Genomic DNA, 20,881 nt, shown 5'->3' on the forward strand with positions numbered 1-20,881 from the left:
TTTTTCCTCATCTATCTGTGTTACCTCTCTTTCTTTTGTATCCATGATATTCGATTTTCTCTTCCTTAATGGCATCTGAGGGTGGTTTTGTTGATAGTATTAATGAGATTTAATAAAGAATAAAAAGTTAAAAAAATAAAAAATCGAAAAAAGTTGTTTTTTAAAAAAATTAATAATGAAATAAAGAAAAAGAATATAAAATAAAAATTTAAAAAAAGGAAATTATTCCCCCCTTCCTTTTTTCCTCTCCTTTCCTCTCCCTTCTTTCTTGAGAAAATCTTGTGGTGAACTGTGAATTATATTGTATTAAATAGAACAAACAATGCCTGTAATGGAGGGCCTGAATTGGGGAAAAGTAATAAAGGGGCAAAGAAAAAAAAGGGTGGGGTATGGACTCACAAAAAGCAAATAAGGAAAAAATTTGGATCAAGAATAAAATGATTTGCGTTTAGGTTTGGTTGACTAAGAGAGGAATAAGAGGGAAACAGGAAAATGGGGGACAAATTAAAACATTACTATTGTATTTAGTGGAACAAGAGCTAGATAAAATGGAGAGCCAGGGATGGGAGCACTGCTAGTGAGTTAAAAAGGTGAAGTAAAAACCCCCCAAAATGCCACAAACATAAGTTTGAGTCCCAGATAAGATAATTTGTTCGTTATTGAGGTTTGAATGAGAGGAGACATAGAGGAGAAAGGAAGAAACTAATATAGAGGGAGAAAAGAAAGAGAGAGAAAAAAAGAGGGAACCAATAAAAGAAGAAAAAACAAAAAAGAGGAGAGAGAGAGAGAGTTAAGGGTTTTGGAGTGCAACCCTCAGAGAGAAAGGAAGAGGAAAGAAAAGATAATGGAAGATGTAACACTTATGGGTAGTGTAGTTTAAGGAGAGGAGAGAGTAAGACTGGCAGAGAGTTAAACGACCAAATTGGAGGAGGAAAAAAAAATATATCAAGGATGAAGATAAGAGAAAGAAACGAACAAATATAATAAAATGGGATAGGTTATAAAGTCTGCGGATTATTCTTTATTTTGAGAGGTTATCTTCTTGCTTTTTCTTTTCTCTCCCTCTTCCTGGTCGGTGACTCTGTATCCCGGGTTCTGCCCCTTTGGCACGCTCAGGTAGAGGTTTGCAGTTGATAAGTCTCTATGGCGATGTCCTGTATTGTGCTTTAATCACGTTGGCAGTCGAGGCTCATTAGCATTTATAGGCTCCGACAGTGAGAGAGTCCGTGTTCCGGGAGCCTCTCTCCTAGTCTTTCCTTCCTCAATTAGTAGCCTGATAATCCAGCTATGGGGTTGCTGCTGCCTCTGTCTGGATAGTAAGCGGCTCAAAGAGCTGGCCACTCCCCACTCTATTCCCACTCAGCACAGGGCTCTGGGTAAAGCTCAGTCAGTCAGAGCTGCTAGCATAATCAGCCGGGGCTTCTGCCCACTCAAGACCTCTGGCTCTGCCACTCTGTCCGGTAACACGGGCGGGCACCCACTCCCGGGGCACTTGGAGGAAACTCTCGCTCACTATCTGTGCGTGCAGACCAGGATGTCAGGCCGGAAGTACCCCTGCCCGCTCTGAAAAGTTCCAGCGTTGGAATTGGCTCTCGCTCCGTCCCTGTGTGCGGCTTTTTCAAGGCGCTGGGGCGGCCTGAGATTCCGCTTTTGGCCCACTCAAAGGCCCCTGACTCTGCCCCTCTGTGGGATAACACGGGCTCCCACTCCTAAGGTGCTGGGAGGAGTCTCTTGCCCACTCTCCGTGCACGCCGACCAGGATATCAGGCCAGCCGACTCACCCTCTGAGTGAAACCCCTCCCACACGGACAAGTTCCAGTGTTGGAATTAGTTCTCTCCCTTCCCGTGCGCAGCTCCCTCAGGGCACTGGGGCGGCCTGAGGTTCTGCTTTTGGCCCACACAAAGGCCCCTGGCTCTGCCCCTCTGTGGGAAAAAACGGGTGGGCACTGCCGAGGCACTCGGAGGAATCTCTCACTCACTATCTGCACGCACAGACCAGGATATCAGACCAACGGCCTCACCCTCTGAGTAAAACCCCCTCCCGCACGGAAAAATTCCAGCGTTGGAATTAGTTCTCGCTCCCTCCCCGTGTGCAGCTCCCCCAGGGCACTGGGGCAGCCTGGAGATTTCGCTTTCGGCCCACACAAAGGCTCTGACTCTGCCTCTCTGTGGGACAACACGGGCGCACACTCCTGGGGCTTTGGAAGGAATCTCTCGCCCACTATCTGCGCACGCCAACCACGAGATCGGGTAAAATGGCTGCCCCGCTTGTCTTTCTTTGTCTGGGTTTGGCGCGAGTGTTAGCTGTATTGCCCGGGGTGTCACAGGAACAGTTTTTCCTCGGCTTGGATCTCCATGCCACAGCCTGGTTCGGCCGTTTGTGCCGCGGCCTGGATCTATTCACCCCCTTTGCCCGCCTTAGTTTCTATATTCTCAGTTCCCAGTGAAAACCGCTCTGTTTAGGTTAGTGAGGAAGGCGGAGCATTTCTTACTCCCTATTTCCTTCGGGGTTTGGTTATATATTTAGCCAATTTTTTGCTCGATCATACCTTTGGGTGTATTGCAAAACATCTGGAGGCTCCAAGGATAGGTTTTTCTGTTTCTGGTTGAAGATCTTGTTGAGTTTTGGGGGAGATTTATCGGTATCGCTTCCTACCCCGCCATTACTCTGACGTCATCCTGGTTTTAACTTTTTGAGGAACCAACACACCGTGGTTACATAATGGCTACACCATTTCCTGTTCCTGTCAACAGTGCACATGGGTTCCAGTTTCTCTGCATCCTCACCAATGCTTTCTTTTTTCTTCTGCTTTTTAGACAGTAGCCATCCTAATAGAGGGAAGGTGGTAGTACTGTACTCTCCCTTTGAAACAATTTTCAGTGCTCAGGAGCATATTGCTAGGTGGGACCATGCCCCTGTCATTTGTTAAGAATTACGGAACAGATTTTCTGCTTCTAAATGGATGTATTTTAAGATTTGCAGATGAGTTGTGCAATGGTAAAGATGTCAAAGCAATTTCTGATTATTTATGGTAGGAAAAATGATGCAGGCCAATCCCATGGCTGCACAAAGGGAAGGTCGCAAGAGTGGAAATCAGGAAATCTGAGTCCTGGCTCCGTCTGTCTCTGCTGTGGGGGATGTCTGCCTAAGTCACTTCTCATTTCTGGGCTTATTTCTTTAAAACAGGGGTGTCAGAACAACAACTCAGTCAGGATCCTGCCAGCTTCAAAGTTCTCAGATTCTTCTACATGATACCCTTGAATTAGCCCCTTGGCGAGGGGGGAGGGATGCTTTGTTCTTGAGGGCAAGAGAACAGAGCGACATTGGGTTTAAATTATTAAAGATGCCCTGTCAGTCGTTCAGAGTTAAGGAGTGCAGCCTTTATCTTCGGATGGCCGGGGCTGGAATTGTACCCTGCATGTCACCCAGGCCAAAGCCCTCGTTTCCCAGGTGAGAAGCTAGGGTGAGGGGATGTGGCAACGCCACCCAGTGATGTGCTTGCCCTTTCCTATGAAGGAAAACTGTCGGCCAGCAGGTCCCGGGGCCTTCTTGGGAGCTGTGTTGGCATCTGTAGTGGTGCTGGTGTGGGTTCAGGACATCGCTGCTGGGGAGGGGGTCCCCTGTCATGCAGGGGTGAGCACAACTCACGTATGAGGGGGATGATTGGGAGCAGCTGTGGGGGAGGTTTTTTTTTCAGGATCCAGAGCCCCAGATGCCAGGTCTGCTGGCCTGGCTGTGATCCTGGGCATTTGCTTCCTGGCACTTGGCTTGCCCTTCGGTTTTCTCCCCTGACAGCACTCCTACCAGCGGGGCTGCTGTGCGGACCCCATGACCGTGAGGTCATGTGTATGGAAGAAATTGTGCTGTCATGTCGGAGGTTTGCCGCTCAGTAAGCACGGTCCGGGTTGAGCGTGGTGGTGGTTTCCTTCATGAGTGGTTTCCTGTAAGAAGCATCAGGGTTACGAAGAATCCTGCCCTCCTCCTGTGGACAAGCCCCGCCAGGGGTGAGGACAACGGAGATGCAAAGACCCGACTCCGGGGACCAGGTTCAGTGATGCAGATCCACTTTATTCAGGAAGTAAATAAACTAGCTTATATACACAGGTTCAGCCTATAGGGTGTTACAGCGTGTTCCTCAAAGCCAATGGCTGAAAAGATCAGGGAGCTGCGTGCTTAGCGCTGAGTCACTTCCTTATAGCGGGCGAGCTCCTGGGAGCTGGAGTATTCTCACAGCATTGCATCAGCCATAGCTGCTAGGAATGTGCGCTGTGCTCCACCCACACCCTCCCTTGTTCCCACGAAGTTCGTTAACCTGCACTGCCAAGCATGCTTAGAAACCATGCGATTTCATATGTACGCATGGTGACCCTGTCTAAGGGAAGCAGGGTGGTGTGCACCTCTTGTGTGTTTACTGACTGTGTTACTCGATTCCTCCTCTGAGGGGGGAGGCAGTACCAATCCACAGGGCGTCATTATAAGCAGTGAGGGCTTTGCACTCTTTCTCCTGTAGCTTTTGTTCACTGCTTTTGCTCTCCGGCCAGTTCTAGGTTAGAACGGAACCCAAGCTCTTTTTGCTCAGTGCACGCAGGCCGTCTGACCCACCGCGTTTGGATATAGACCCGCTGTCCTCATTCATGAGTCGGAGATGCTACTGTCACTTGTGCTTGTGTTACAGTGATTGGGGCAAAGCTTCCAAAAGGTTTTTTTTTAACGTGGAAGGACAAAGCTTGATACTTGGCCTCCAGGAGAGTCTGGCTTCACCGAATGACAGGAAAACCACATGGCAAAATAGACAAAGCAGAGTGAGAAAGTTTGCAGAGCCAGGCTGTGCCTGGAGGTGGGTCAGGGACAGCTGTGCGTGAACTGTGGTGGCTGCTGGGCTCTGTGCAAGCGACCTGCGGTGGATGGGGCCAGTGTGTCCCATGTGCTGCCAGGTGGGTCAGCGCCTTGGGGAGCTGAAGCCCACGGGCTGGGAGGAAGGGCCAGGTTTGGGATTTGCTGGTTGGAAGTCGCACTGGCAGATCCTTCCTGCGCGGGTGGTATCTGACGCACAAGGCCTCACGAAGGCACCGATATGTTCCGTGCGCAGGGAAGACGGGAGCAGAGGGCTTGTCTGGCCAGGCCCCGGAGCTATGGGGAAGGGGCTCATGAGGGAAGGACCTGTTCGCACAGCCCCGTTCCTGGTGGTGGGGGGTGAGGACACAGAGACAGGCCGCAGGGTGAGGCCGCAGTGCCCTGGACTGGGCTGAGGTATCTGAGTCCCATTGGGGCAGGTGGCGGGGCACTGCCACGGGACAGGCGTGGGGCTGTGCGGAGGGGTTGTTCCGCGGCTGTGGGTCAACACCGGGGTGGTGTACAGAGCCAGAGCAGGGCCAGCTCAGATGCCTGCTCTGCACCAATGTCTCTCGCATGGTCCCTTGGCCTCCGTTTCTTCAGTCACGCACCTTTACAGGCCAGTGTCATCGTACACAGCTACCAGTTGGTTTCCCTGCCTTCTGTGTCTTGTCAGTCTTCTCTGCATTTTCACCATGGTGCTTTTCCCGAATTGTGGTCTGAATTGCCATTGTGTTGTTCCCGAATCTCCTGTGGCTTCACCTTGCTGCGTCTCACTGTCCGAATCTCCTGGCGTGGTCCCAGCTCTGTCCTCCGCTGCAGAGACAGCTCGTGTTTGCGTCTGTACACACACCTTCCCTCCTGCAGGGCCCTCGTCCACCTTCTGACCCGAAAGCCCTGGTGGCCGGCCTCTGAGACGCTCTCTCTGCTGTCCTTGGTCCTAACTCCCTTAGTGTTTTCTTAAATCAGGGGTTGGGAACCTATGGCTCGTGAGCCAGATGTGGCTCTTTTGATGGCTGCATCCGGCTTGCAGACAAATCTTTAATAAAAAAATAATAATAACATTAAAAATATAAAACATTTTCATGTATTACAATCCATTCATTTCCTACCGCTCATGTTCATGGTTGCGGGTGGCTGGAGCCAATCACAGCTGTCCTCCGGGACAGCACCAAATTTTTATTGGATAATGTGTAACGTACATGGGTCATTGTATGGATCTCACGGAATTACATTTTAAAATATGTGGCGTTCATGGCTTTCTCAGCCAAAAAGGCTCCCGACCCCTGTCTTAAAAGATAAAAACACGCACGACAACATGGCCATATATTTTAGTGACATGTAGATACTTTACTTTTCTCTCCTCCTGAGCCTGTGTGTCCTTGCAGTGGATTGGGTCTGTGGACAGAAACACCAAAGCCACACACAGATGTCCCCTGGAGCATGGGAGAGAGTCAGATGGACAGGCAAGGGCCAGGCTGGGACTGGTGAAAATAATCATTTCTTTCTTCTCAAGTAAACATAGTCATTGTTCCCCAACTAACTAAGTGCCTACTCTGTTTGGCACGTGGGGGACTAGTAAGAGGTATCAAATACAGTCTTTCCTCAAGAGTCTTAGGCTTTAGTCCGTAAGACCTGAGTCCGTTCCAGGGAACAAAATGATGTGGCAGGTGTCAGATTGAGTGCATCATCCATGTTTGGAAACACGTTCATTTTGACGGGCTCTAGGTAGATGGCCTTCCCGAATTAACTGTGTGTCTGTGTGCATTTGTGTCTCTGTGTTCTAGGCTCAAACCATGAACTACGTCGGGCAGTTGGCGGGCCAGGTGTTCGTCACCGTGAAGGAGCTGTACAAGGGGTTGAATCCTGCCACCTTGTCTGGATGTATCGACATCATCGTCGTCCGCCAACCCAATGGGAGCCTGCAGTGCTCCCCATTCCACGTCCGCTTCGGGAAGATGGGGGTCCTGCGCTCCCGTGAGAAAGTGGTGAGAGCACGGGCCCCGGTGACCCAGGCGTGGGCTCTCTCCTTCGAGAAAATCACCGTCTTGCCGTGGCTTCACCTATCCAGAGCTTGTTGTGGACCCAGATAAAAAAAATATTTTTTTTTCCATTGATTTGAGAGGCAGAGAGAGAAAGGGCAAAGAATAGGGCGGGGGAGGGGGGAGGAAGGGAGAGAGAAAGAGAAAGAGAGAGAGAGAAAGAGGCATCAACTCATTGTTCTGCTCAGTTCCATTTAGTTGTGCACTCACTGGTTCCTTCTCATGTGTGCCCTGACTAGCGATCGAACCCACAGCCTTGGCGTTCTGGGACAGTGCTCTGTGCATGGGGCCCCCAGCCAGGGCCTAGACCCAGATTTTTAGCTCTCTGTTGGGAAAGGTTCTTCACCAAATTGGTAATTAATTCAAATTGTTCTGGTTACTATGGCTGTGTAAACTACTCCAAAATTTAGTGGCATAAACTAACGGTTATTAAGCTCTTGGGCTCCGTGGTCAGGAGTTCAGACCAGGTGCAGCAGGACGGTCTGCCTCTGCTCTCACTGCGCCCGGGGCCTCAGCTGGAAGACCTAGGGCTGGGAGCTGGAGCCCTCTGAAGACGTTGTCACTCACATGGCAGGTGGCTCTTGGCTGACCTCTCAGGAAGCTGTTGGTTTCTCCATGTGGCCTGGGCGTCCTCACCACATGGTGGCTGGCCACAAGGGCAAGCGTCTCCGGAGAGGGCGGGAGCTCAGCGGATGCTGCATTTTCTCTGACCTAGCCTCTCTTAGTCCCTTAGTGTCACCTGTGTTCTGCTTGTTGAGGTCAATCACAGGCCTTCCGGGCTCAGGGTGACGGTGGTGTGGGGCGGGGGGTAAGCTCCATTTCCTGATGGGGCAGGAACAGACTGACCGGCTGAGAGTTGGAGGTGTGAGATATTTGCGGCACGTGTGCGACTTGGGTCTGTGTGTATGTGGAGCCGTGGCCATCCCTGTGATGGTTGCTTCCTGTGGTAGAGACGTGTGTTTTTGTTTTTTTTTCCTTTCAAGGTTGACATAGAAATCAATGGGGAATCTGTGGATTTGCACATGAAATTGGGAGATAATGGAGAAGCTTTTTTTGTTCAAGAGACTGATAATGATCAGGTAAGGCAGGCTGGGCGGTTAGGGTTACTTCCCAGCCTCGAACTCTGAGCAGTGCTTTTCCAGGGAGCAGCGGAAGTGTGGGTGGAGAATGGCCTGAGGCCTGGCTGCGACAGCGGTGAACGGTGACAGGGAGGGCAGGTGTTTGTCTGTGTGGGGGACGTGAGCAGGCAGGCTGTGTGCATCAGGTCCACACGGGCCTCCGCAGTCCTAGCTGCTTCCGTTTGCTCACTGCCCCCCAGGGAGACAGGACTCGAACCGCCTTGGCCTGAACTCTGGTCCAAAGCATAAAAATTATGCTGGTGTCAAATCTCAGATGGCTGAGTGTTTGAATTTTTGTGTTAATGAGTAACCAGATGACTTTTATTTCTATTATTTTAAAACTCCTCAGCGTTGATGAGATCATTCTCGTACCCTACAGTGGATCCATTTCAAGCGTACACCCGTCAATGGTTTTTAGTGTTTTCACAGATGTGTGCAGCTGTTAACCTCCCCACCCAGCCTCCCCCCACCTCCCTTTGCCCTAAGCAACCACTCACCCACTTTCTGTCTCAGCACACTTTCCCCCTCTGAGCCTCTGTATGAGTGGAAGCATATAGGGTGTGGTCCTTTATGCCGCCTTCTTTCTCCCACCATACCCCTTTCAAGGTCGCCCATGTTCTAGAATGTGTCAGTGTTTCATTCCCTTGTGTGGCAACCGGTACCCATTCCATCCAGGGACCACCTTGTGTTTCCCCCTTCGTGTGCTGATGGACACCTGGGTGGTTCCACCTGTGGGCTCTTGTGAGGCATGCTGCCTTGAGTGTTCGTGTACGAGTTTTCATGTGGACACATTTTCCCTGAGGGGCTGCTGGAGACCGGGCGCCTGTGCGGTACCCGTCCTCAGCAGGGTGCGCAGGACGCCCTCTGCGTCTGACCCAGCGCCCACACTCCGTGTGCCTCTGCTTTGGTGCAGCCCAGAGGCTGGCAAGACGGCCTCCCTGCTCCCTCCAGCCCCTCCCGCCCCGCTCCCTCTGACCTCTTCCACCCCCTGCGCCCTCCCCCCTCCTTCTAGCCTACAGCTGCGTCCCTCAGTTGTAGGTTTGTGTTTGTATCACGTGTGCTGGCGTCTAAGCCACTTCCCACTGTCGGCCTGTTCCTGTTTATCTGCTCTTTTATGTGTCTTCTTTCCTTCTTGTTAACCAGGTTTCTCATAGTAGGGAGTCACTGACAAAATGATTTTTAGAGTCTTTTAAAAAAACTGGCGAATCATTATCAACTACCTATTAAATTGATAGGCTGTGTATTTTTTCCTTTTCTTTTTTAAGAAAAAGGTCACTCGAATTCCTCGCTGTCCACATACCTGAACGTTCTCGGGCATGGGTGGGCACTGGGGGCACAACAGGGGGACTGTTCTTCTAAAAGTTATTGACCTCTTAATTCAGTGCATATTAAAATACACACACACACACACACACAGAAACAAAACTGAGTCTCGTTCCCAGGGTAATGCGATGACTTAAAGCCTAGCTTTTCATCTTTACTGTAGACAGTTCAGACAAAGCTGAATTTGGGTGGCCTGAAGTCACTGACAATTACCTCCCTTTGTGATAGTTGTGTAGAGGCGGGATTCAGTACCAAACGGCACTGAATGAATGAACTGTTGCCTCTGCGATCTTCTGTCAGACTCGGCAGCCACATCTCCAGGCCACTGTGACGTGCGCTCACGCGGCCCGCCTGTCCCTCCCGAGGAATGCTGGCACGCCTCTGCACTATCCTGCCCTTCAGCCCAGAGTAACGACACTCCTTTAAAAAATATGTGTTTTCTGCCCGTTAGGAAGTGGTCCCCATGCACCTGGCCACCTCCCCCATCCTGTCGGAAGGAGCCTCGCGCATGGAGTGCCAGCTGAAGAGGAGCTCCGTGGATCGGATGAGGAGCTTGGAGCCCGCGCCCACCCCCGCCCTGCCCCCGGGGGAGCCCGCGGCCAGTGTCTCCTCAGTGAAGAAGAGAAGGAAGAGGAGGAGGAAGTCCCAGCTGGACACCCTGAAGAGAGAGGACAACACCCACACGTCGGAGGATGAGGACATGTTCCCCATAGAGATGAGCTCCGATGAGGAGCCGGACCCGCCGGACAGCAGCAGGTAGACGTCAGCCCAGGGCAGGCTGCTGTCGGAACTGGGCGGTGGGCTTTTCTCAGATGATTCTCATCGTCCCCCGCCCCCGAATTCCTTCTTTTTCTGTCAGTGCATTTTAGACTGAATTTTGGAAGCCTGGGGACCCAGTCCTTACGTAGTGAAGGTCTGATAGGACTTTTAGCTAAGAGACGACGGGTCATGCTCGACCTCCTGGGCCACTCACTTCTGCACTCCAGAGCGGAAGCAAGAAACAGGAAGTGCGCAGACTGGTGCTCCATACATGGAACCGGTGTTTCCGAACCTCCTCATTTTCCTGTCTACAGGGCATTAGGCTGGTTTGTGGCCTGGGCTGATCCCTGAGAGGCTTAGGGTTCCGAGTCAGTGTAGATCACAGCCAGTTTCCTCTGCGTGTAAACTTCTTTTCAGTTTGATGAGGCCCGAGGTTCAGCAGACATCTGTTTTACTCTGCTTTGCTTTGAACAGCATGGTGAAATTCTGTTTCTGTTCATTATCATTTTGGTGAAAAAATGCCCTTTTTAAGACAAAACACATTTGTAAGGAATATTTGATGTTTCAGGATTTTTACATAATTTAGTGCACATTTTTGATGGTTGTTTTTGTACCTTGTGAACATAAAGAAGGGATAAGAAACATCATAAATTTCTTCCTGCCTCATTGTTCAGAAGGGAATATTTACCTCCCCCCCCCCCCCGCCTGAAAATAAAGGCCAATCAGCGGAAAATAAAGGCCATGATGCTCCTCCTCAGCACGGCCTCCGTCGGCTGTCGGTGCAGACATTGGTGCTCGGGGTTTGACTTGCAGAACTTTGTGAGAGAGAGTGTTTCAGGTCACGTCAGAAACACAGACAGGTGGCCTTTGCCCCAGTGCAATGGCGGAGTGTTTCATCTGCATCGCGGTAGATTTGCAATCATTTTGTAATGATAAGACACGCTCAGACTATATCATTTATTTATACTGCTCAATGAAACACTGTGTGTGGTCATTTACGTAGTTATTCAGCGGCCCTCACCCCTTCCCCCACTGTGCGTGGCAAGAGCTTTATAACCCCGGCGTCCAGTGTGAGGCCCGATCTGCCTCTCAGGCTTTTGTGAGATGACATTTGAAAGGTGACTGGGGAGGAGGGGGGAAGAAGTCAAGAGGGACAAATATACGGTGACAGAAAATGATTGGACATTGGGCGATGGGTCTACAATGTAATCCACAGTTCAAATGCCATAGAAACGTTCACCTGAAACCTATGGATTCTTATTGATCAATGTCACCCCATTAAATTGAATTTTCTTTTTTTTTAAATTGAATTTTCTAAATAAGATTTAAAAAAGAAAGAAAGGTGACCAGGTAAGGTATTAGGGTATAAACAGCAGGCGGCGTGGTCGTGTGCGTGTACATGTCCCAATACTTGAACAAAGTAACATTATGTTTATAGTTCAGCCAAAGCAGGTTTACACAAGGCACATTTGTATGTGTCTGTATCTCAGCTTTTCCACTCTGCTGCCTGGACTACAGCTGAGTGGCTCTCATCATGAGAAAATGGAAACTTGTCTTTGTTACCAATCTGTCCTTGGAAATCTTTGACTTTCATTTTTTTTTTTTTTTAACCAGGACTCCTAATGATACACCTCCATTCCAAGAAGACGACCCTAAGGAGGACCTTTCTCTGGTCGTGACTTATCCTCAGTCAGCATCCTACCCTAACTCTGATCGAGAGTGGTCGCCTAACACCAGGTGAGCAGCTGGTGTGTGTGTGTGTGTGTGTGTGTGTGTGTGTGTGTGTTCAGCTGTCCTGGTCTGGAGGCTCTGAAGGCAGTTCTAGGAAGCATGTGTAATAGAATAGAAACATAAGTAAAAAATGAAGTTAGTTTGGAGTAGGAGGTGCAGAAGAGGATTAGAAACACCATGAGCAGGTCATCAACGGCTAATGTCAGAGCTGAGCTGCAGAGGGAGCTCTGAGCTCCTCGAGGTAACTCAGAAAAGAGAGCTGCTTGTTACATTTTGTTTCGTTATGCTGATTGCCAAGGAGGCAACCACCTTTCTGATTCTTATCTCTAAAGTGAGATTCCAACATTGAGGTTGCTTCAGGGGCCACTGAGGTCATTGGGGCTGTTAGAATGGTGGCTCCTCCCTGAGTTTAATCTGTTCTGCTGAATTCAAGGATATTTATTTCCCTGAAATGAACTCCCAAGTTGGCCTTGACCTCGGGTATAGACCGGAGAGCCAGAGCTGCCCTGTGCTGATCGCCAGGCTGAGACTCCTGAGACTTAAGCCAGTGGAACCTGTGAGCATGTGTGAGCTCTGCTGGGTAGTTTCTAGAACAGGGGAGGGGCCGATCTAAATCACGCATTCTCAGTGGGAATGATAGCACCCCTTCTGGACGAAAACTGATTCTTGGGTGGCAAAAATAATCTTGGCTATTATGCTGGTCTGTGGCCTTAACTGAGCCAGCACATGTAAACACTCAGTCTGTCCATGGCATTCAAGTGTCATGGTAGAGGGAGGGCTGTTGGGGAAAGAATGTTGAGGTGTGGAGGTGGCGAGAGAGTGGTTGAGAAATGGTAATGTGAGCGACAGTGAATGGCGTCCTGGGTCACTCTTATTCTTAGGGTGTCGGATGTAGCTCTGGTTTCACATGGATGGCAGGAGCTCCCATGAGCGCTGGCACATGCTGATCTGGCTTCCTGCCCACAGCCCATCTCTGGCTAGTGCCAGTCTCGGCCCACTTCGACCAGAGTGACCTCCTTAACGATATGGCACACTGAGTGGACATGGACAGGTCACGTGCCTGGTTTCCAGCCAGGACTGTGACAATGACTACTAGTCAGCCAGGGAACCAGGGTGGGTGTGGGGCCCGCAGAGCCCCCTCCCTGAGGTCCGTCTGTCTGAAGACCAGCCCTGTCCACCAGAAACATCATGCTAACATATGTCTGTAAAGTAGAATTTTCTGGTAGCTATCTTTGAAAAGTAAAAAGAAACTGATGAAACTAACTTTGAGGATACATGCCATTGGCCCAGTAATAGTCATTTTGAGTAGTCGGTGTTTGAAAATATCTTAATGCTAACTCTTTGAAGTCGCTGTGTGATCACTGAGAGTGGTCCTCTGACTTATATGAAATTTCATTCCATTTAATTGACCTGTGACCCTTTTTTCCCTCTTAATGTGGATCACGTGGCATGCAGTAGCCCGATAGACTGCACCAGGACCCCCCACCAGCTGGCAGGCGCAGCCGAGGGAGGGCTTTCTAGTTCTTGCCCTCCACAGTCGTCCCTCCACGCTCCGGAAAGGTAGTGGGCCACTTCCCCCCCCGGGTGTTTTCAGTAACGACACGTTCATCTAACACAAGTCTGTTTCACCATTAACCAAAATTACTTATGCAGAAAATGCATATACATTCTACGAAGCAGAAAATTTGATCTAACTTTTACAAATCTGTCTTACTAACTAACCAAATTACTTACGATGAAAATGCATATGGATTCTTATTTTTGTCTCATTTTAGGCATTGGTAGATTGCTGGATTCCTTTTCATATCCTGCATTTGACTGTCTGGGAATTATGGTTGAGCATATAGTTCTTTCTAATTCTGTGGAGGGCTTTGAAAATAGAATAGTGAAATAAAAATTGGGAATATGATCTTTTGTTTGTGTCTAGGGTTGTTTAGCAAGTTTACAAGATTTTTTTTTAAGACATCATTTTAGTGTGATAGAAGTGATTGTAAATATTCACATAGCTTACTAGGCTTCCTGAATAATGGAATTTGGTGTTTTTATAGCATTTCTAGAATAGAGTTTTGGAGGCTAGGGTAGGATAGACCTGAGGTCCAGGGTCATAGGTGTGTCTTCTCATTTGGTGCCGTGGTCTCAGATTTCTGCCTTCTCCCCTCCGGTCGCCCACACTCTGACTGCCTGTCTTTCTCTGTGGACTTGCGGGGTTTGCTTAAAACTTTAGCAAATGAAGCTATGATTAATTTCTAGATGGGAAACTGTTTGTCTTTTTGCTTGAAGAACCAAATCTCAGGGTGTGCTTCTTTCAGAGGTGACATGTACAGAAGAAAGGCCATTTTAAAATGCGGTAAGCTGACTCGTGAGCGGTTATAACTGGTTTGCCTAATTGGGAACCAGCAGAAATACTGAAAACCGCTGTCTGGCTGATAGATGCCTTCGTTAAGGAAATCAGTCCATGACCTTGTCAGCTTTCTGGAGTGGCCCCGGCTTTGAGGACTAATACTTGATCGTGGAAAACTTTGGAATTGCCTTTCTCATAAGTCACATCCAGCATCGGGAGTCTTTGCCCCAGTTCACCATGAGTCGGTCGGAGTGCCTGCAGCAAGCAGTTGGAGCGCTCGGGTGCTGTGTACAGGTGCTGGCAAGAAGGGCCGCTGTGGTCTGAAAGGGCTCTGTCTGCTGGGGCTGGGTCAGAGTGTGGATGGTCCCGGGACACTCAGCCCTCACATTCTCCTAGTGCAGAGCCCGGCAGACTGCACGCAGCCCGTGGGCAAAACCGGGTGCTGTCGGCCTCCCGAAAGGCTGGCGGGGATCGCCAGTTTCTCTGCATCCTGTCCATGGATGATTTTGCGCCATGGCGGCAGAACTGAGTTGCTGCGACAAAGAGGGTATAGCCCGTAAAGCCTGAAATGTTTGCATTCTGGCCGTAATTTTACAGAGAAAGTTTGCTGGACCCTCCTCCCCGCCTCCCACTTTAGAGCAAGCTCAGACTAAAAGGCTTTACTTCATTTACTGACAGTGGGTGAGGCCATTCATGTTACAGAATTTGTAGCAAGTTATGGCTGGTGTGATGAGTGTAATGGTGGGAGGTTTTTAAACAAGCGGTCTGAGGTTTGGGTGCAGCTCCGCTGAGGGGAGGGTCATCTCCCGTGATGACCCTGGAGGAGGAGGAGACCCAGGTTACAGGGGTAGGTACAAAGACCCCTCCTGGAGGCCACGATACTCCCTGTTCACGTTTCACTGATACCGAACATTGAGGTATCATTGAGGACACTGCAGTGTCCCTTTGGAGACCCTTTGGAGGAAAGCATGATGACAGAACTAGGGGACACACCACTTTACTTCTCAGACAGGGGGAGGTCCCAGCATTCCTGCTCATGGGTTCCTTGCTTGAGTAATGCGATCCAGGATCCATTTAGCCATTAAGGGTCCCGATTGGATGCAAGTTATGAATCATCCATGAGTTCTCCTTGTCCTGACGGAAAGGCTGAATTTAACCTGGACACAGGGACCACACACGTCAGGGAGAGGGGCCTGAGAGGCTAAGGTCTGTGGAAGACAGTGCAAGGGAAAATTGTGGCAGCTTTATTTCTCGCTTTATTTGAAAACTGCCAACTTAACTCTAGAGGACATGCTGCAGGAGAATAAGGACAAGAAATAATAAAAGGGGGATATTTTCCCCCCATCTGTATGTTTAGAATGCTGTGAGAATTTTGTAGATCAGTTGATTGCTCTTGGCCGGTGACCTGGCTGAACAGAAGTTAAGACTGTTCGGGTCTCAGGAGTAAAAACGGAGAAGACACAGAGATGAGAACACAAGTCCCAACCATGTAGAAGCTGGCCTGTGAATTAGGCATTGTGATATGTGGTTACAGAGGGAGCCTTAGCGAGCAGAAGCCTGTGAAGTGTTCCTGGTGAGCGGTGCCCACCCCAACAGGAGGCTCCTGCCACATTAGCGAGCTTGTGGCATCTGGCGTTTGTGGTCAAGTTGGCCCATCATGCAACTTCCCTGTTTTCAAAGTCGGTGCGGGTCCTATTCTGTACTTTAATACAGACTGGAGTGGGTGCAGGTTAGAGATGGCCGGCCTTTTGGCACCTGTTGAGAGACGTGACTGGACATTGGGGCTGCAGGAGAGGTGCGCAGGGCGAGGCAAGGATGGATGGCTGCAGGGGAGGTGTGCACAGGGCGAGGCAAGGGTGGGTGGCTGCAGGGGAGGTGCGTACAGGGCGAGGCAAGGGTGGGTGGCTGCAGGGGAGGTGCGCACAGGGCGAGGCAAGGGTGGGTGGCTGCAGGGGAGGTGCGCACAGGGCGAGGCAAGGGTGGGTGGCTGCAGGGGAGGTGCGCACAGGGCGAGGCAAGGGTGGGTGGCTGCAGGGGAGGTGCGCACAGGGCGAGGCAAGGGTGGGTGGCTGCAGGGGAGGTGCACAGGGCGAGGCAAGGGTGGATGGCTGCAGGGGATGTGCGCACAGGGCGAGGCAAGGGTGAGTGGCTGCAGGGGAGGTGCGCAGGGCGAGGCAAGGGTGGGTGGCTGCAGGGGAGGTGCACACAGGGCGAGGCAAGGGTGGGTGGCTGCAGGGGAGGTGCGCAGGGCGAGGCAAGGGTGGGTGGCTGCAGGGGAGGTGCGCACAGGGCGAGGTAAGGGTGGGTGGCTGCAGGGGAGGTGCGCACAGGGCGAGGCAAGGGTGGGTGGCTGCAGGGGAGGTGCGCACAGGGCGAGGCAAGGGTGGGTGGCTGCAGGGGAGGTGCGCACAGGGCGAGGCAAGGGTGGGTGGCTGCAGGGGAGGTGCGCACAGGGCGAGGCAAGGGTGGGTGGCTGCAGGGGAGGTGCGCACAGGGCGAGGCAAGGGTGGGTGGCTGCAGGGGAGGTGCGCACAGGGCGAGGCAAGGGTGGGTGGCTGCAGGGGAGGTGCGCACAGGGCGAGGCAAGGGTGGGTGGCTGCAGGGGAGGTGCGCACAGGGCGAGGCAAGGGTGGGTGGCTGCAGGGGAGGTGCGCAGGGCGAGGCAAGGGTGGGTGGCTGCAGGGGAGGTGCACACAGGGCGAGGCAAGGGTGGGTGGCTGCAGGGGAGGTGCGCAGGGCGAGGCAAGGGTGGGTGGCTGCAGGGGAGGTGCGCACAGGGCGAGGCAAGGGTGGGTGGCTGCAGGGGAGGTGCGCACAGGGCGAGGTAAGGGTGGGTGGCTGCAGGGGAGGTGCGCACAGGGCGAGGCAAGGGTGGGTGGCTGCAGGGGAGGTGCGCAGGGCGAGGCAAGGGTGGGTGGCTGCAGGGGAAGTGCGCACAGGGCGAGGCAAGGGTGAGTGGCTGCAGGGGAGGTGTGCAGGGAGAGGCAAGGATGGATGGCTGCAGGGGAGGTGCGCACAGGGCAAGGCAAGGGTGAGTGGCTGCAGGGGAGGTGCGCACAGGGCGAGGCAAGGGTGGTTGGCTGCTTGTGAAGATGAGCTCTCTTTTTCTGTCTCTCTTTGTCTTTCTCTCTCTCTTTCCCTATTTCCCCTTTTTAATGCTACTTCTCATATCTTTTTGGAATTTGGTAGCAGGTCGGGATAGGGTTACCCATGTTGGGTTACCTTCCACCTGGACGGGTGTTCTCTGGACCGCTGGCAGCCACAGAAGGGACAGATTACGAAGCCATGTTCACAAGGCAGCGATTTTCAACCCGTGTGCTGCAAGAATATTTAAAATGTGTAATACCCGACTATTTATTTAGTAGGGCACAAACCTCTTTTCCCTTAGATTGTCAAATAAAAGAATGACAACAGCCAACACAACAATAATTGTCTGGTATGAACAAATCAAAATTACACCTATTTTTTGTCAGCTTGGACAAAAAAAAAATATATTTTATGTGTGCCACAGAATTTTAGTAATTCGTTTATGTGTGCCATGAGATGAAGAAGGTTGAAAATTGCTGTCATTAGGAGATGGTGGCCTGAGTGCCATTATCTGGGCTCTTGGACCATAGAATTCTGGGCCAAACACATTAAAAAACAGGTTTCTCTTCCCACTTTAATCACGGATTTGTGTTTCCTTAAGCCCTTCAGGCTCCCGACCGTCGACGCCTAAGAGTGATTCCGAGTTGGTCAGTAAGCCCGCAGACAGGACGGCGCAGAAGAGTAACCCTGAGATGCTCTGGCTGTGGGGAGAGCTACCGCAGGCGGCCAAAGTGAGTGTCCCACCGGCCCCTGCCACGCGCCAGGAAGGGGCCGTGCTTCCTTCTGAGAGAGTTGTGCTCTAAGAACCTTGAGCTATATCATTGTATTTCATACGTGCCTCCTTCTTCAAATGACCATAAGGCCCTTGGAAGGTGCCATGGCATCCCGCACCCCAGTGAGCGTCTGTGGTACGGGTCGTGAGTGGGCGGGTGGGGGAGTGCAGGCTGCAGGCATCCCGGTGGAGAGGCAGGCAGGCAGCTCTTTGGAGAGGAGGTCTCTTGAGTCTGGAGTGGCGGGCTCACGCCCTCTCTAGGCCATACTGAGTGTTCGGGGAGGATTCTGGCCTCTCTGCATTTGTGCTGCGGCACGGACCCAGCCTGCCATCCCCGCAGATCCATGGCCTGAACCCGCGACCCGGTCGCCTCCGGAAGCGGTGCCCACCCCAGGCCGGCCGCCACGCTGCGCCGCTCTCCTCTGAGCCAGGCACCGTGACCCTGGACATGGGGCTGAACGCCCGCTCCCTTTCTGATGCACAGATTGCGTGTTGGGTTTTGTTCAGATTCACCCCACTCCTTGGGGAGATAGAATTAGAAATGCTAATTTCCCAGTAACTAAATGTGAACCAGCCTCCAAATCTTCACTTGTCCACCCACATTTTGGGGATGAAATATACACACACCTATGTAGGTGCATAGGTCAGTAAATTTTCCCTCTGTGAACATTACCCTGTGCCTCGCATTCAGACCAAGAAGCAGGTGGGACCGCTAGGGGCCCCCACCTCTGCAGCTGCTGCTCCAGCCGACCCCCCATAGGGATGGAGATGATTTTGACTTGAGTGACAGAGATTAGTTTCGCATCATGTTTGACTTTACATGTCACAACTTGCTCATTCCCAGCACTGCAGCCCCCACTGTGTGACTACTTCCCCTGCTCCGATGGGCAGTTGGGTTCCTGGTCTCACCCGCTTCCTCCTAGATGGTTTATAGCAAAGTTCCTTTGCTTTGGCGGGGACGGAGGTCCCCAGGTGACTCCTGAGGCTATCTCCTGCTAAGCGTGGACAGTGCGGCCGGTCCTGAATGGGCTAATGGGGGGGGGGGGTCTTTGGTGAACTTGGCCTGTCTGTCTGTCTGTGCTCTGATTCCTCCCTCTCTCTGTCTCGCCCCACCCCTCGGGTCCAGTCCTCTCCGCACAAGATTAAAGACTCCAGCCCGCTGAGCAGCAGGAAACTCTGTGAGAAAACGCACTTTCAGGCCATTCACAGTGAACCTGCCGACGTGTTCAGTGACCAGTCGCCGACCCTGGCCGGGGCGCCTTCCATGCCGCCCCCGTTCCAGCAGCGCAACCATCAGACAGACTTGCAGCTCGTGAGTGAGGACGACGTCGAGGCCCTGGGTGCCGTGGCCCCCGCCCTGCCTGCCACCGAGGAGCCCAAAGTGCTGTCCACCTCGGCAGGCAAGATGGACTCGCCGTCTAGGAGGAAAGGTGCGATGGACCGGAGCTTCCCGGCGTCGTGCAGACACGGTGCTCTGCGCGTGACAGCCCTCTCTTCCGAAGTCTATGTTCAACCTGGGCCCTTCTGCTGAATACGTTAATTATGAGAATGTAGTCGCAGGAAATGAGACTGAAAGGAGGTCTTGGGGGTCCTGTAGAGAGAGACCTGCTCACTTACAGTTTGGGATGCTGGGGCCCAGAGAGATTACGCCCTTTTTGGCTCCCTCTGGGCCATTCGGCTCCTCGGGGCCCCCTCCCCTCGTGCCTGGTTTCTCTCTAGTGCACACCCTGTTTGATTTCTGCTAACCACATTTCAGGCGGTCGTTCATTTCCTTTGTGCCGTTCCCTGCCAGAACCTAAGTGCTCTGAGCTCTCCACTCCTGGTCTGGTTCCCGTTTCCTCGCTGCTTTCATAGCACTGGGCACACAGTAGGTGCTCCAGCTCGGAAACCCTCGTGGAACGCACACCTGGCCGCGTCAGCATGATGCTGTCTGACCTAATCTGGGAGCCACTCAGCTGTGTGCAGTGTTCTCGTTTTGCATGAACTGGTAGTGACATAATTCTCTGCCCGAAGTGAGCAGGAAGTCTGTGGTCAATGCGCCGTTTAGGGTGCTGTGCTCCACTGTGTTGTTAAGGAAGTGTTCGGTGAAAGTTTTATCGTTTAGTAATAATAATGATGATGATAATAATAATAATGGTAGTCACTTCAATGTAGTGGGTGCTCTGCACAGATGGGGCCTGAGGCTCAGCGGTTATGTAACTTGGTCAAGGCCACGTGGTCGGCAGTGATGGTGCCGTGTGCAGACCTGGGCGCCCGCCCTTGCGTCGATGCTGAGATACTGACCTCTGACCGTGGTCTTGGGGCCAGCGTGGACACGTGCGCGCGCATGTGCGCACTGTGCTTTCGTGTGCTGCCCGGAGACCCTCGGACGTCCGGGGGCTGTTTCCGGAGGAGCCGTGCTGACTCGGCCCTTTGCCCTTGCAGACAAACGAAGCAGACACCTCGGCGCCGACGGCGTCTACCTGGATGACCTCACAGATATGGATCCTGAAGTGGCTGCCCTGTATTTTCCCAAAAAGTAAAATTTCTCTTTATTCCTCGTGTCATTTTCGGTAATCTGAACAGTGAGGCAGAAGCTCACCCTTTCCTTCTATGAGATCGGAAGGTGGGAAAAGGCAGTGGGAGGCTCCCAGTTTATGGGACAAAGCAACCAGTAGAGACAGTGGATGCTCTCTGTAGACGGGAGCGTATGTGTGTGTCTCTATGCGGCCGGCGTTCTGTCTTCTGAACGGGGCACAGGCCTGAGGCTGGCCCCCGTGACACTGGATTATGCTGCAGTGGCCAGGGGCTCGCAACCCAAATCAGCGGCAGAAAGTGGGCTTCTGCGTGGCCCCCTCTCTCCCCAGGAGAGGGTCCCTCGTGGCCCAGGGCCCA

General features: G+C 51.9%; 1 protein-coding gene across 4 annotated transcripts in view; it reads left to right on the forward strand.

The window, feature by feature from the left end:
* Positions 1-20,881, forward strand: part of LPIN1 (lipin 1) — a 126,347-nt gene that overhangs the window by 71,360 nt on the left and 34,106 nt on the right. For 3 of the 4 annotated variants that reach the window (XM_066234024.1, XM_066234026.1, XM_066234027.1), the window contains 8 exons: positions 6,622-6,822; positions 7,860-7,955; positions 9,769-10,073; positions 11,691-11,813; positions 13,263-13,367; positions 17,837-17,966; positions 19,134-19,437; positions 20,432-20,525. In XM_066234024.1, coding sequence (XP_066090121.1) covers positions 6,622-6,822; positions 7,860-7,955; positions 9,769-10,073; positions 11,691-11,813; positions 13,263-13,367; positions 17,837-17,966; positions 19,134-19,437; positions 20,432-20,525 — 1,358 coding nt within the window. The remainder of the gene's footprint in view (positions 1-6,621; positions 6,823-7,859; positions 7,956-9,768; positions 10,074-11,690; positions 11,814-13,262; positions 13,368-17,836; positions 17,967-19,133; positions 19,438-20,431; positions 20,526-20,881) is intronic. The other variant, XM_066234025.1, reaches the window with a different exon arrangement.

The sequence above is a fragment of the Saccopteryx bilineata genome, chromosome 6 (assembly GCF_036850765.1).
Source record: "Saccopteryx bilineata isolate mSacBil1 chromosome 6, mSacBil1_pri_phased_curated, whole genome shotgun sequence".
NCBI lineage: Eukaryota > Metazoa > Chordata > Mammalia > Chiroptera > Emballonuridae > Saccopteryx > Saccopteryx bilineata.